This window comes from Sorex araneus, chromosome 1 (genome assembly GCF_027595985.1).
Source record: "Sorex araneus isolate mSorAra2 chromosome 1, mSorAra2.pri, whole genome shotgun sequence".
Lineage (NCBI taxonomy): Eukaryota > Metazoa > Chordata > Mammalia > Eulipotyphla > Soricidae > Sorex > Sorex araneus.
In genome coordinates, this window is record NC_073302.1 from 368,038,407 (window position 1) to 368,055,311 (window position 16,905).

The 16,905-nt window shown below is 43.1% G+C and overlaps 1 protein-coding gene and 1 pseudogene across 2 annotated transcripts in view; one reads left to right on the top strand and one right to left on the bottom strand.

The window, feature by feature from the left end:
- The window catches only part of IGF2BP3 (insulin like growth factor 2 mRNA binding protein 3), a 157,366-nt gene that overhangs the window by 127,755 nt on the left and 12,706 nt on the right, over positions 1–16,905 (top strand). Inside the window, exons 7-10 of one of the 2 annotated variants that reach the window (XM_004604083.2) lie at positions 3,024–3,158; positions 5,473–5,595; positions 7,824–7,959; positions 9,183–9,308. In XM_004604083.2, coding sequence (XP_004604140.1) covers positions 3,024–3,158; positions 5,473–5,595; positions 7,824–7,959; positions 9,183–9,308 — 520 coding nt within the window. The remainder of the gene's footprint in view (positions 1–3,023; positions 3,159–5,472; positions 5,596–7,823; positions 7,960–9,182; positions 9,309–16,905) is intronic. The other variant, XM_055146952.1, reaches the window with a different exon arrangement.
- On the bottom strand, positions 1,212–1,387 carry LOC129400847 (40S ribosomal protein S27-like; annotated as a pseudogene).

Sequence of the window (16,905 nt, forward strand, 5' to 3'; positions counted from 1 at the left end):
TATTTGTCATAGGCACCAGGTCTAATTGAGTTAGCCGAGCCATTTCTCATGCAGAATCCAAACAGTTTTGATGGGTGCGAGCCTACTTGCTGGGGCTGGTTAGCTGTGTGCAGATTCAGTGATGTTGACCTCAAGACAGCAGAAATGTAGCCTCGATTAGTTTGAATCTTAAATTTGCTTGGTTTTAAGATTGTTATTTGCTTGCTTGGGCGCTGGGGGCAGGAGGGAGGGCAGAGCTGGCACCACTCCCAGTGAGGGCCAGAGAGATAGCACATTTGTCTGTGGCAGCTGTGACGCTTTTTCAGGTCCCTGCACTATATACAGTTCCCCAAGCACTGCCTAGAGGTCACCCCTTGAATAGCTCCTGAGCACCGCCAGGTGTGGCCCCCCCACCCAGGAACAAACCAAAGCAAACCTGCTTCCAGCTCTGTGCTTAAGAAGTCTCTTGATGGGGGCTCTGTGACATGGTGCTGTGGTGGCTTCTGGTGGGGCTTTGGGACCATGTGGTGCCCTGGATCAAATTGTGCTTCAGAGTGGAGAGCTGGGCCTCACCCATGCCCCTTAGATTTCGGTCTCCTTTCATTCCTTCATCCACCGAGGCCTGCAGGAACTAATTACTAAATGGTTTTCCTTCTTTGTCACATAGCAAATTAGGGTTGTTCCTTTTAACACTGCTCATTTCCTTGTCAGGGGAAAGGGCTTCTGTGGTTTAAATGGAACTGTTTGTTTTATTTAAGGCAGGAAAGTGGAGGCTGGAGAGCGAAGTGAAGCGATGTTTGTTATATCCAGTGACGCGTTTACAGAGCTTTGCCAGGGGCTTTGACGAGCGCGTGCCTTTGGAACTGGTCATTATCTGATCCTCTGTTTCTGGAACTGCCTCCATAAAGGCAGTATTCCCTTCTCTCTGAGGATCAGAGCTTAGTAACCTGTCACCTGGTAAGGTGCTGGAGACCCACAGGAAGGACGAGTTTAGCACGTTACCTATAAGAAGAGATGCAGCCCTGTAGTGATTGGAAATTAAAACAGTGGCTGGAATGTGGGGCCTGAGGTTTGGGCTTCTGTCTAATGCACTATTTGTTTTTGTTTTTTTGTTTGTTTGTTTTAAAAAACTTGTTTTAGATAGTTCTTATCATTTTGCTTTTTATATTGTGCTGACTTTTTATTTTTACTTCTCTTAAAAAGGTCTAAAATGTGTTTATTGGCATGGTTTCCTAATCTTCTCTGTGCACGGAGCTTTCCCTGCTCCTCTGCCTGAAAGAGCATCCTTCTGTACACCTTCCTCTTCCTCCTGTGGACTGGCAGAGAACAGAGCACTAGTTCACAAAACTACTGTCTGCACATGACAGACAGTGGTGATTTTATAGCATCCCGGGCACTCCACATCCATGAATAACTAACTGGGGTGGGGACTGTTAGGCCACACGCCTAGCAGTGCTCAGGACTCTGGACTCAGGAGTGACCCCTGTTGGTGTTCAGGGCCCACATGCAGTGCTAACCCAGGTCAGTCCTGTGACTGGTCACGGTGAGGAAAGCACCTTCCCTTCTGAACTCTCTCTGGCCCCTCTGTTGGTCTTTGAAAAGAATTCTTATTCTGGGGCTACTTACAGTGCTAGAGTGGACATCTTTAGGCCAGTGCTTTTTCAGCAAGGTGTGATTTCTTTTTTTTCCCCCTTAGTGGACATTTGTTAATATCTGAAGGCATTTTTGGTTAATGCAGCTGAGTGAAGGAACTGCCTCTGGCATTTGACAGGTGAGGCTTGGGATGCTGCCCAACATCCTAGCGGACAGCCTCTGCAGTGTGTTCATCTGACTGCATGGTCAGTGTGAAGAGTGACAGAGGTGAGATGCATTGTAGCTTTGACAATTCTGTCAGTTTGTTCAGCAGTCCCAGGAAAATTTGGGTGTGCCCAGTTACCCATTTTGTTGCCAGTATTCAGTTTTATCTGTGAAAATAGTTTGGAAAAAAAAGCCCCTGTGGTTTTCATTTTGTTTTGGGATGGGGGTACACCCTGTGGTGACCCATGGACCACATAGTCCTGGGGACTGACCCAGGGGCCACATAGTGCTGGTGACTGACCCTGGGATCACATAGTGCTAGGGACTGACCCAGGGGCCAAATAGTGCTGGTGGCTGATCCTGGGACCACATCATGCTGGGGACTGACCCAGGGGCCACACAGTGCTGGGGACTGACCCATGCCTCCCGCGTGCAAAGTGTGTCCTTGACCCCCTAGAGCTCTTTCTTCCTGTGGGGCCAGCAATTGAACTGTGCCTCTGGCATGCTCCTGACTTTTGTCTTGTTCTAATTTCTAATGAGATCAAGCTTAGTTTTATGTTTATTGGCCATTTGCTTTTCTTTTCAGTAGAACTGCTATCTCTTGGGTTCCATTCTTAACCACTATTTGTTAGGAATTTTTCCCCTCTCAGGGAGGCAAAGTATAGACAGAACCTTGGAGAAAAGAGAAAGCGATGAGCCCAGTCTGCTCAGGCATGGAGAACATTGCAGTGATCTCTTAAAGTGAAGAGTTTGACTGGCCTGAGGGGGCCCAGCCCCAGCCCTCCTGGCATGTCTTCCGTGTCCATGTTTTTGTTAGAAAGAAAGCTTTTTGTCTGAAGTCAGCCTTGTTGGTGTTTGTTCTGTGTATGCAGAGAAAGGAGCTCCGCACAGACAGCTGGGGCAATACGACAGTCCCTGCTCAGTTTGACTGAGGAAGAAGAGGGTTGCTAGAATTAAAATTTGTCTCTCAGGCATTTACTTGACAGTTTATGATGAGGGTAAGCTCTTTAGGGAAATGAGTTGTCCATGGTGGTCCAGAAGCTGATCATCGTAGGGACCTGAGAGATAGTACAGTGGGGAGGGCACTTGCCTTGCATGCAGCTGACCCAGGTTCAGTCCCTAGTACTTCATATGGCTCCCTGATCACATTGCCAAGTGTGTCCCCCCAATAAAGTTGCTCATCTCACATGCTGTTATGAACACATACTTATAGCTCTCCATTTTGCTCTCCATGTGCCTACCATCAGAATCGATGTTCATCGGAAAGAAAATGCAGGTGCTGCTGAGAAGTCAATCACTATCCTCTCTACCCCCGAAGGCACGTCTGCAGCTTGTAAGTCTATTCTGGAGATTATGCATAAGGAAGCTCAAGATATAAAATTGTGAGTAAAGAGAATTAACAATCAAAGAGGTTGATGTTTGTGCAGTTTTATTTTGGATCTTTAGGACACAGTTCTTGGGAATTGCCAGCAAAGAGAAATGCTGAATGCTGTGCCAAAGAGCCACAGTTGTTGGTATTGTCAATCTGCTTGTAAAACCTTGTCTCTTAATGCTTTATCTTCATTCACATTTGGATTTGGGTGAGTGGTGTTACTGGAGAACAGCTGGCTCTAGAAGAAAACACTTGGGTGACAGAGAGTAGGAAGTCCACTTATGGTCCACGAAGTGTCCTTGGGATTTGCCTAAGGGAGGGACCCTGAGTTCTCGTTCCTAGTTCAGAATCACCAGAGCTCTGCTCTGAGGTGCCTCTAGCCCCATCCTACAGCAGTGAGGAATATGAAGCCATTGAGATCCCTGGTCTTGGCTTCATGTGTCATAGAGATTGATTTGGTGTTCTGGGTTGGAGTTTTGGAGTTTGTTTTCTGTACTGTGTTAAGCAGATAGCACAGTAGTACACTAAAATAAAATTCCAGGTCAGGAGCTAGAGTTTGCCAGTGAATTTGATTAGTAACACTTCATTTATAGATAACGTTGTGTATGTATCTGTTTTTTCTTTCTTTTTGGTGTGGGACATTGTACTATGCTTGGTAGTGTAGGGGCTACTCCCAGCTTGTTGCTCAGGGGGCCATTCTTGATTGTGCCCATGTAGTGATGAGGATGCAGAGAATGCACACTGGCCATTTGGGGAGCGAGGACACACCCAGCTGTGCCGGACTTTGTCCTAACTCTGTACTCTTGCAAACTCAGGGATCACTCTTGGCAGGATTTGGTGCCCGGGATCAAACCCAGATCAGACACATGCAAAGCAGAGTGCCCACTCTGCTATATTACCTCTCATGCCCTGCAGACTGGCCTTCTTAGCTATTTCCCCAGCTCACTTTGGGTATATCTTATAAAGAAATATTCAGTATATTAATTTCAGTTTTATTTCTTTATGTTACCCAAGCATGAAATAACGGGCCACCAACCTAGGCATCGAGTTAGGATGAGCAGGGAACTGTCTGCTTTGCCCCCGACTGCAGTATCACCAACCAGTGAGGTCCTTCTTTACCCATTGTGAGGAGTCTTTATTTGGGGGTGAGGGGATTTCACTCCTAGCAGAGCTTGGAAAGCCTGTGGTCCTGGGACTCAAACTCTGTATCCAATATATATTAACATTTTAATTGCAAGGAGTCATATAGTACTGTCATAGATTGATTTTTTTTTAATAAAAATTATTTTTAATACCTAAAAGAGGGCATGGGAAGAGGGAGAGAGGGAGGGAAAGGAGAGAATTTTTGTTTGTTTTGAAGCCACACCTGATGGTCCTCAGGGCTTACTCCTGGGTCTGTGCTCACGGACCATTCCTGGTGGGCTCAGGAGTCCATATGGTGGTGCCGGAGAGTGAACCCAAGTCAACCACTCTGGTAGAGCATAGAATATGCTCTACCCACTGTTCTATCTCTCCAGCCCTTAATTTAAAAAATTTGGGGGGGTTCCCCAAACAGTGCTCGGTGGTCCCAGGGGACCCTCCCGTGGATTAGTGTGAAAGCTCAAGGGTGCAGAGCTGCTGTGTTATTGGGGCTGAGGATTGTCTGGGCCACTAGGAGGTGTTCGAGGCTTTAAGGCTATCTCTCCCCAGTGATTCTTGAAGGACTTTGGGATGCTGAGGATGGAACCAGGGCCGGCCACATGCAAGGTGTGCACCCTAACTCCTGTACTAGGTCTAAATGAAAAGGCCACCACTCCAATAATCTTACGACCTTTTTAGAGCAGTGAAAGGGCGTATGACTTGGAAATTTGTCAGGGTGCAGATCCAGAGACAAAAGTTCCCTCCTGTCATTAGACACTCCCTGTAAGTTGTGATAGCCATTGTCAAATATCTTCTGTTAGCTTTAATGTACTGTGCCTGTGTCTTCAGGTATGCGTTTTAAATTTCACATTAAAATTCAGTTGCCTTTGTGATTGTGTTCTGATAATGGCGAGTTTAGGAATACAGATTTTCATAACAATTTTTGACGTGCTCACAGTCCATCATTAGAAGATATGCCTGAGACAAATAAAAGGAAAACTAGTTTAAAAGTTTTCTTCTCTCTCATGTCTCTTTTATATTTCTTAAATAAAACCATTTTACATCATTAAAGAAAAGCAAAAAAAATTTATATAGGAAAACGCTTTCTGTCCGGAAAGTAGAGTAACCATTTCATAAATGAAGATTATCTTTTGACCCGAGACTTTCGCTCACCCTATTTTCATGACCATTCTTTGAATTTACAGCACAGAAGAAATTCCTTTGAAGATTTTAGCTCATAATAACTTTGTAGGTCGTCTAATTGGTAAGGAAGGAAGAAACCTTAAAAAAATTGAGCAAGACACAGATACTAAAATCACGATATCTCCGTAAGTATTGCTTTGCTTGCTTTTTAGTTAGAAAATACCCAAACACTTCGTTGTTGACCTTTTGTTAGTTGTGCAGGTCATACCCACACTTAGTGGTGCTCTAGAAGCAAGGTGGCTACTGGGGCCAATTCTGGAGGGACTTAGGGTTCACCGTGGCCACTCCTAATTGTGTAGGGGAGTGTGGTGTTAGAAATTCTGTAGCACCAGTTGTGGGACCAGAGATGGAGCCAAGGACCTGCTGCATGAAGACTAGCACCTTATTACCTGTCCTGTCTCTCTGGCCCTGGAAGAAATAAACTTCTTTAAATAGGTGTTATTTTTTTTTCCTTTTCTTTTCTTTTTTCGTCACACCTGTTGATGTACAAAGATTACTCCTGGCTCATGCACTCAGGAATTACTCCTGGCAGTGCTTGGGGTCCATATGGGATGCTGGGAATCGAACATGGGTCAGCCGCGTGCAAGGCAAATGCCCTACCTGCTGTGCTATTGCTCCAGCCTCATCTTCTTTAAATAGTTTTAAGACCAACAGTTGTCTTTTTTTTTTTATGTACTTACATTTTCAACAAGTTTGAAAAATAACTAAGGACTTAAAGCTGTTTATGTGGCTCAAGTACGGCTTATGCCTCTCGTTCTGGCAGAGAAATAAGAACTTAGCTCTGTGAATATGCAGGAGCTCTTTAGCGATACTTGTCAGTCTTATGACTAATTTTCCAGGGTAAGTGTCTCCTATTGGTTTCCTTCTTGAAGCTGATGACTAGCTCAGACTGCTGGATTTTGGAGCTCCAACTACCTGGCTATAAAACTGAGTGTTCTTTCAAACAGGGCCCTGGTATAAATTCTGAATACCCCTGTTGCATTTTAATTTTTTCCTAAATTGTCACCAAGGGACCATTTTTTAAAATTAATTTTTTAAATTTTTAAATGAATCACTGTGAGGTGCAGTTACAGACTTTCAAACTTTCGCTCGAGTACACATCCCTCCACCAGTGCCCATTCTCCACCACCAAAGATCCCAGTATCCCTCCCACCATCCCGCCCGATTTCCTCCCCCCCCCCACGCCCCTCAGCCCGCCTCTGTGGCAGGACATTCTCTTTTGCTCTCTCTCCTTTTATGTTGTGGTTTGCAATATAGGTATTATTGAGTGGCCATCATGTTTGATCTATAGTCTACTTTCAGCTTGTATCTCCCATCCCAAGTGGGCCCTCCAAGCACCCTTTACTTTGTGGAAGGGACCATTTTTAAAGCTTGGTCAAGACCAATTATTTCTTCTGGTGTCCTCTGATCTAAATTCAGAAAGTACTGGCAAAAATTAGCTCATATACATGAATTCTGGTTTGCCTTTTTGGAATGTATTCATGGTTATTCCTTGCTTATGACCAAAAATGCAACTGTCTGCAGATGCCAGTTGTCCCTAGAATAGGTGAATGTAAGTTTGAAAGTATTTATTAAAGGTTATGTGCATCCGGTTCTTAGTTTCCACATGTACTATACATCCCTCCAGCTGATGTTTTTTATTTTTATTTTTATTTTTTTTCTGATGTTTTTTAGATGGGGCTTTTGAATTGGGGTTTAGGAGGCCCAGACACCCCGATGTGGATTCTGTCAACATTACCAGTGATTCAGAGGAAGGGTCTATGGATGGATACTGCTTGGACTCTGTGGTTCTGGGGATTACCTAGTGGTCTTGGGTGGGCAGGTGCACCTGGCCTTGTTCGGGACCTGTGGTGCAGGAATTGAACCTGCGTCAGGCACATGCTAGATATGAGGCATGGGCCCAAACCACTGTCTCCTGGCCCCTCCATTTGCTTTCTTTACATTTCACCAGTTTAACCTTTCAATGGTCAAGAGATTTAAACATGGACTTAATGAAAGTATATATACCCACTTATTTTAATTGGGAAGGTGCAAGGGGAAAGTTTTGTATGGGGGCCATACCTGGCCGTGTACCCAGCTGTGCTGTGGGGGTCATGTCATGCCAGGGTCAAACTAAGCACCCTAATAACCCTGTATTAACCTCTCCAGCCCAAACTTCTGTTGCTTTTTAAAAATCTCCTGCAGTTTTATAATTTTTGAGTTTATCTTTTGGGACTTAATTCATTTTTCACCATGTTTCACCACCCACTTTTCTATATTGTCAACCTCCACAATTGGATTTTAGTTACCATCTGTTGCTGAACTATTATTAGTAGTCTTCCTCCTATAATTTCCATTATTTTTCAATCCGCAGATTGCAGGAATTGACGCTGTATAATCCGGAGCGCACCATTACAGTTAAAGGCAATGTTGAAACATGTGCCAAGGCTGAGGAAGAGATAATGAAGAAAATCAGGGAGTCTTATGAAAATGATATTGCTTCTATGAATGTTAGTTTTAATACAAACTTTTTTATTTTGATGACTAATTGAAAGATTTTTTTTCAGTTTTCAGTTGTATTAATATTAATACTGCTTTCTTTTGTGGTATCATTAGATGTAGTTTCTGATCTTTAGTATCATAGTGAGCACCTTGGAATCGTTTGGGATGACAGCGTCTTTGACATTACACTTGATTATCTGTGATTTTAGTAAATTAAGATTTAAACTTTAACCTCCTTAGCTGTGTGATGTAAGTAAGGCTATAACTACTTACAAAGGTTAAAATCTCCTGCACAGTTTTTGAAAGAGATTAGTATAGTAGGAATGTAAGCGTTAGAGATAAATGAATAAACCATTAGCCGCTGGTCTTATTTGGTCTCTTAATGTCAGTTTCCTTATTTGTAAATGGGGCTAATTACTGCCTACATTCCATGCTTATTAGGATTAGAAAAGAAATAATGCAGATGAAGGTTATTGTTATGAATACAAATTCAAAATTTGACTACTTATATCCTCCTTGGCACAATTTCATAGCATAAAGTCCTCAATTGGACCTGTCATCCGACACATTATACCTGAAAGGAGGGGAAGACTAAAATAACAACTGAGTTTGTGAGCAGATCCTAGAGTGCCAGTCATTTTAACCTACATGATTGCTTGTCTTCATGTTAACATTGCTCACCCAAAAATTTAAGCATATTTGGAGTAAAACACTCAAATATTAACTCTAATCTCCACTCGACTTTTCTACTCTGTTTAAAATTAAACAGATGAAGTTTACTGGCTCCTGCATTTAAAGGTTTGTTTAATTTCAGTAGAACAGGAGGAGATGGAACTGATTTCCAAAGGACTTAGTGTTGTTTTATATCTTGATAAATGTGTGTCCAAATTTACCCAAGGAATACAGAAATCTTGTAATAACTGACTCTGTATCTGTATACATAGTATGTATTTGTCTAAGCAATGTGGACTGGTCATCAGAGGAAGACTGAGGTTTGTCCTTTGAGAAACCTGGACCAGAGAGGGGAGAACGGAGCAGCACAGACTTTAAATACCAAGAAACAGAAACTATATATGCAAATATGGTCACATGGAACTCTGCTTATTTAGAAATTTGTATCACAAAATGATCTTTTTCTTTATAAGAGGTTGCAGTATGAATGTCACTTACCAAAGCTCACTTCACTTGATCTTTTCATTGTAAAATGAAAGGGACCTTTTTACCATTACAGCTTCAAGCACATTTAATTCCTGGACTAAATCTGAATGCCTTGGGTCTGTTCCCGCCCACCTCTGGGATGCCGCCTCCCACCTCAGGGCCGCCGTCAGCAGTGACTCCTCCTTACCCACAGTTTGAGGTAAAGGCTTGTGCCATGGCTTCCTTTATTTCTGAGCAGAATGCAGTCAGACTTAATTGTCCTTGAATAGTGTGGCGTTAAATGCTAATTGGAAAGCCTTACTATGAAACCTGGTCCTCTTGTGATAAATCATCAGGTATAGAGCCAGCATAGTCTTTCCTGTTCCTGTCAGTTGAACTTTTCCTTTGCTGCTCTTTTGTAGTGAATGAGCTGTTTCTTTCGAAGCTTTTGGATAGTAGGCTTTTCTACCTGTGTTTTCAGGCGTTAAAAGTTTGACTTTAGGAAGGGGACGAAAGTTAGTTACTTGTATTTATTAATTTTGTTTTTGGGTCACATCTGGATCTGCACTCAGAAATTACTTCTAGTGGTGCTTGGAAACCATATGGGATGCCAAGGATAGAACCAGGGTTGGCTGGAGTCAAGGCAAGCACCCTACATGCTGTACTATCTCTGGCCCTAACATTAATTTTCAGTGTTGAACATAAAGATTTTTTAAAAAACTTTTTTATCTTTAACTTCACTGGAAATTAGCAGCTTTAAAGCATCTATGAAGACTGAACATGGATAAAGGAAACAGAACAAAGATAGTTTAGCTAACGAATCCATATTGTACATGCAAATGTGCATACAAACATTACAAAGCTTTTAGTCATTTTGTACACATGTAGTTTATTGAGAAATAACCCCTTAATATTTTTTCTATTTTTTTTTTTTTGGTGTGTGTGTGTGTGTGTGTGTGTGTGTGTGTGTGTGTGTGTGTGTGTGTGTGTGTGTGTGTGTGTGTGTGTGTGTGTGTGTGTGTGTGTGTGTGTGTTACCAGGGTTTACAATACCTTTTCCTGCATGCATCATTCCCACACCACACCCATCACCAGAGTGCCCCCTTCTGTCCACCAGTGGACACTGGTTCTCATGGGCCTTCCAGCCACCCTGTTTCTGTGAATGCTCAGTTCTGTGTACAAAATCTCCAGTTCTAATGACTTAAAGCCGTTTGTTGTTCCCTTACTGTGTTTATTATCCCACAGAAGAGAGAACCATTTCAAAAAATTGCTTTGTGGATATGATAACATCTTCACATATATAGGTGAATAAAGCTAAACTGGAATTCTCCAAAATTTATAAATCAATGATAAGTTGATAAAAAGTTTTATTTTTCTAAAACTATATCTTTTCTTTTTTCAAGTATATAAATTTAAAAAATATTAATAGTACAGTCCAAAAACCAAAGGGAGGGAAGGAGGGAGAATTAAAGGAATTGGACCAACGGTCAAGCATTACATTACTTATCATGTCTTTTTAGTTCTAAAATAGAGCTTTTGTTGAGCACCAGGATCTTTCAAGTAGTGGTCAGGGGCCACTCCTGGAGATTCTTTACCAGGTGGGGTATCCAATGCCAGGGCGGCGAGTGTGGTGCTGTTCACGCGTCAGTGTTGGAGACTCCCAGGCCATCAGAACCTCACAGCAATGCTGAGGGGCCATGCAGAACAAGAGCAAACTAGGGTTTGAGTGGATGCAAACGTGTCTCCCTAACTCCTGTGCTGTCTCTCTGGCCCCACGCCAACTTTCTGATCCCAAACTCATCCCCTTTTTCTTCATGGCATTGAAGAAAATGCCAGGCTAGGGCTGGAGAGAGCACAGTGAGTGAAATGTTTGTCTTGCACAAGACTGACCTGAACTTGATACCCTGCACCTCATATGTGTCTCCCTGGCCCCCCGGCCCCAAGCACTGTCAGGAGTGATACCTTAGCACTGTCAGGTGTGGCCTCAAAACAGAAGAAAATACTCAGGCTAGTGGTTTTATTAATTTAGGTAGTGCATATAGTTCCCCACTGTTTAAATTTCTTTCCCAGTTTGTGATTAAAATACAAAAAAACCAGAAGTACTTTGAGAATGTGTATCTTGTTTCCTGAAAGTCTTTCATCCAGTGAATTGTATAGTGGACATAACAGACATTTACAAAATCATTTATTACTATTTTTCTTTCGTTCTTTTTAAACATTTATAAGCAATTCTCTATAAAGTACAGTGTCCCTCTCCTTTACCTTAAAAGGTGAAAGTATTTTGTTGTTTACATTAGAATCCCCCAGGATAGGGGTTTGGGGGAGACACAGGCCCTAAATGACTCCCATGTACAGCCAAGGCCAACAACAGCTGCTCTGTTCCTTGAATAGTTAAGAACTTGGGCCCCACCGTGCACTGTTACAAATCAAAGTCTCAGAAGGAATACACTGTAGCTTGGGAATGTGTTTTGTACTGTGGTTTGACATTGGGTTTTGTCTTTTATTTTATTTTATTTTATTTTATTTTATTTTTGTTTTTTTGCTTGATCCTTTTAAGATCTATTATTCTGCAAGGAATATTTACTAATCCATGGAAAGTGGGCTTGACATGTTGGGATTATATCTCCTATCAAGACTGATTTGTGGGATATAGTGTTTGGAATAAGTGTAATTGCACACTGTTCATGTATATCCTTCTCACTGGCTTGTTTGATGTTTGATTTTTAAAGTGTGATAGGAAAACTTCTTTTTCTCTGGATCACCTGTCATCACAACCCACAGGCAACTATCAGGCCAAAAATGGCCATAGGATGCTGCCATATCTGTTTTAATGTTTCTTTTTTTCTTTTTCTTTTTCTTTTTTTTTTAGCTTTTTGGGTCACACCGGCAATGCACAGGAGTCACTCCTGGCTCTGCACTCAGGAATTACTCCTGGCCATGCTCAGGGGACCATATGAGATGCTTGGAATTGAACCCTGTTCGGCTGCGTGCAAGGCAAACGCCCTACCCGCTGTGCTATTGCTCCAGCCCCTGTTTTCATGTTTCTAAATACACTTTGTCATGGCATTTGAATCAGAATTAGTGTTGACTTTGTTGGTGGAACCTACGGGCTTGGTTTAAGTGAGTTTCCTGGGACTAGGGCAATAGTACAACAGGTAGGGCACTTGCCTTGCATGTGCCCACCCGGATTCGATCCCTGGCATTCAGTATGGTCCTGAGCCTGCCAGTTGTGATCTCTGAGCATGGAGCCAGGAGACTAAGTCCTGAGCACAGATGGAAGTGGCTCAAAGGCCAAAAACAAACGAAAATAATGACTTTTCTTTTTTATGAGTTGAAAGGTAAATGATCTGAGCTGGTAGTAGTTTCACCATCTATTCTGGGATTCGGGCTCCTATTTGCATTGACTAGTTCATAGGAACTGTTTAGTCCTGGCCATTGGGTCAGGTTTCAGCTGCAAGGATGAAGGATTGAAACAGGGTTACCGCCTCATTTAAGGATAAGGATGCCTTTGCGTGTGCACACACACATGTACGTCATGGTAGCTAGGACACACACACACACACACACACATACACATACACATACACACACACACACACACACACACACACACGTCATGGTAGCTAGGACATTGCACCTGGCCATCACATTGGAGAAGCTGGAAAATAGTCTGTAACAGATGAGTAGATATGGGGCACAGCTATTCGACATTGCTGTTCTTGGCAGGCTTCCTTACGGGATGCCCAGAACCCACCTCTCATCACCTCTTCCTCCCTCCCCCGCCCCAGCCCCGAATTCATTCAAGGAGAAATTTCCATGCTCTAGATTCTCCTCTTACAGATTGTGTTCACCCAAATAAAGGAAAGGTTATTTTCAGAGTTTTATACTGTCTCTGGATACCAGTTAGAGTGAATTCTACTTCCAAGTAGCTGCCCTATCTGTTTTCTGATTTCATGCTGCATCAGTGGAGGGCAGTAGCTTAGTGGGAACCGGCTTGCCCTCACCGCCTGTTACTAGAGTTTTTTCCTAAACCCTCATCGCTAACACTTATCTATTAAGTGTACTTAGTACTCTCTACTCCCTGAAACACAAACCAGCTATTGTTTTCAAAGGCAGGGAGTTAAATTTCGGCTTGCCAATGCTTACATTCCTCTTATTTCCTTTAGCTTTCCTTTTCTTCTCGCCTGCAGCATTACAGGTCTGTGAGGGTCTGTGATGGCATTTTTGAGAACTGGGTTAGAGGATTAAAGGTTGGCAGCACTTGAGGAGGGCAGGCATCTGCACCGTGTTCAGAGACGTCAGGTCATAAGGTGGTCCCTTGATGGTTTGTACCGTGCACTTCAGCCTCAAGTTTCTGCTTTGTTTCACACTAAATGTGTATTTCCTGGCGAGGAGCGGGTTTTGAAGACTTAATATTCCAAAGGCTCTGCTTTTAGGACTGCTTTCTCTTTCAGGGTCGATGCATTTTTCTTACTACTCATGTTTTCTCACTTCTGCTTTGTAATGTGCGAGTACAATTGATGCATCTTATCTCATCTTTGAATAAATCTCTTGCTCCTATTCCAGTTCAGAACTTGATCTACCCATCTGCATGCAACATACTTTTCTTCCTGGAACCTGCTGTGGGTTGATTACCAGTAGAGCCAGAGTTGATTCTTCCCTCAGACAAAAAGTCTCCAGTTCCTGCGTAGCAGCTGGCTCGAGTAGTACTTAATTGGCAAACCTCCAGTTTTTACATGACAGGAAATGCTCCTTTCAGAAATGCTCAGACAGAGGCTGGGGAGCTCAGAGGGCTAGAATGCATGCTTTGCATGCAGAAGAACCCAGCTCCTCTGAGCACTGAGCTGGGAGCGTCCCTGCACACGAGTGGGTGGGGTGTGTCCCCATACTGGGGGTGGGGGATGGAACAAAGCAAAACAAAAATGTTCTTACAGTAAGGGAAGAGGCGCTTGGCAGCTAGTGAGCAGAGCAAGAGCTGGAGCTGGCATAGCACACAGCACCCATCGCCGACTGGGCTTGGCAGCTTGCGTTTGGGTTGGCAGGAGTTAGCCTAAGTGCTGTTGTCTTCACAATCTTGATAGTGTCTTTGGAGTCTTCCCCAGAGTCTCTGCAACAATAGCTTAGTCCTAAAATTACTAGCTTTCTGCTTATGGACGAGGCAAGACAGGCAAGCACGATTTCTTTGTTGTTGTTTAGTTTTTAAGAAGCTACTGGAGCTGGAACAATTTTACAGCATGTTGGGTGCTTACCCTGCACGAGGGCAACATGGGTTCAATCCCTGGCATCTCCTTTGGTGCCCTGAGTTCTGCCAGGAGTGATACCTGAGGGCAGAACCATGAGTTAGCCCTGCGTATTGCCAGGTGTAGCCCTAAAACAAACCAAAAAAATCTAGGCTACTTTTAGGTGCTTTTGGAAAAGGGATTTTATGAGTTAAAATAACTCCAAAAAAAGGGGGGGGCACTCCCAGCAGTGCTGAGGAGCCGCCAGCATACTCCTGGTGGGGGTGGAATGCAGGGCCTGACTCTTGCTCCCATCTTAGCTTTGCCCATGGCCTTGCAAGAATTCTTCTTAAATCAGATCACTGTGCCATGGAGTCTTAGTCCACTTCTTAGAATTACTATGCATGCAACTCTACCGTCAGTAAATAATTTCAGGGTAAATAACTCCTTGCACAAATGTATTACCTCTAAGAGGCTATGATTACTTAGTTATGGAGAGAAACTGATTATTTTCCCTTTTTTTTTTTTTTAAGACTTCAATATTCTGTTCAGGTTACAGAGTTGGGTAAACTTAATTCCAGTTCCAGACCAAAATCCATTAAAACAAAACAAACAAAACAAAACCCCCAGGAGTATCTATTTTACAAGCTGAAGGGAAACACTGGCACTCTTCCAGGCTCCTGGAGGCTGGTCCTGGCTAGCAGGCACGTCTCCATGCCTTTGTGGTGTCTTAGATTTTGTTCCCCACAAAGTAAATATACTTAACCTTACTGTTTGCTCACTCCTGTATCTCTTCACGATAGATGATTAGGAATTACTCACTGGCAGACTCACCAGTTATGCAAACTTTCAGTTGAGGAGCTTTGTTCTTCTGTTATTGCAAGCTCGAGCTCGGAGAGTCTGCCAAGACGCCCAAAGGAAGTCTTGCCATTAGGCATCTGGCTGAATTCCAGTGGGGAGCAGCTTGTGTCCTGTGAATATCCTTCACCTCTGAGAAGGCTCAGGAAGAAATTCAGGACATTGTAGCTGAGCATTAGCCTAAATGCAAGGAGTGTGTAATGAGAAAGAGCAGTGCTGATGAGTTGTTTTCTAAACTAGATCTCACGAGGAATGAATTCGCAGGCTTATCATAACCTTCAGTGTTGCAAATAAAAATCAAACATTTACTTATCTGAGTGTCCAGATTTTGAAAACATGGCTTACTCATAAAAAACATCACAGAAGAATCTATGCCATAGAGCCAGATATCTACCCCCCACTGCCTTACTGGTGGTACATGTGCAAAGTGTGAACTGTTTCCTTACCTACATCATGGCTCCTTGGCCCCCGGGGAGCCAGCTTGATTGTCAGGGAAGGACATTTTCCTTATCATTTTCAGAGGGAAGTTTCAAGTAATTTTTGGTCATGAGGATGCTCTGCAGTGGAGCAAACAGCACTGGATGATGTCCAGAAATGCCTTCACCGAGCTCCAAGCATCTGCCGAGTCCACTTTTCCCGAAGGTGCTAAGCCAGGAGCGGACCTGACTGACCCTGCCACTCTTCGCCTCCCTGCCCTCCTCTTTCTCCTTGAACATTCACTTCTCCTGTTTCCATCTCGCACCGCCTGAGTTTCTGCTCTCACGTGCCTTGACTGATGACGTCATTGTCCCTTGGTGTTATATTTTGCTGGTTTTACTCGTCTCTTATGATGACCTTTCCCTTTCCAAAGCATCCCCACTTAAATATGTTCTTATTCTCCCTATTGAATTCACCCACCTCCTCACCCCCATTCCAGAGCATTAAAAGCTTTTCACCACCTGTGAGAAGGCACTTCCTTCCGTGTAACCTTGGAGACTCGGCGCGGTCTTGCTCCTGGCCTCTCCCACAGTGCCTGGTGTGGGAATCTTCTGGTCACATTTAGAAGTTGTTCTCCAGGACCAGTCCTGGGAAAAAGTTTTTTTTTTTTTCTTTTTGATTAAGTAAGTGATTGCTTATGCCGCTCATAGACATAATAAATCATGCAGCCGATTTTTATTTATTTTTGATTAGCTGCTAGGAAACTTAGCACTAAATTTGTGTAATAGCATTTCTGGCTTCATCTTCTCTTTTCTGTTCATGTCCCTATGCTCTTATTTCTTCACCTCCCTTGTTTTATCTTTCTGGATTATGTGTATTTTGTAAGCAGTGTAAAAATCTTTCTGGAACAAGGCCCAGAAAACAAGCCACAGTTATGGTGAAACAGAATGAGGCAGATCTGAGTGTGTTCTATTACTTTTTTATTGTTGGTTGTTTTCATCATTGTTGGGGTTGGTTTATTTTTTTTTCCTCAAAGGTCAGTGCCTTTTCTCCTGTATTATCTCTTCAGAATGTCCGTTAAAGTTTTAGATTTTGTCTTTTCTAAAAATTGGCAAAGAGGAACATCAATTTTGATGTAAAAGGCCGAATGACAAAATATTAACATTAACATTGAGTAAAGATTGTGGTCAGTGTCATTAATTGGGTTGCATTAAGAACTGCGTGTCAGGCTGGAGATGGTACAGAGTTGAGCCTCTCAGTGCACACAGTGGAGCCAGTGCTGATCCCTGGCAGCACATGTGGTCTCCCAGCACTGCCAGGACTG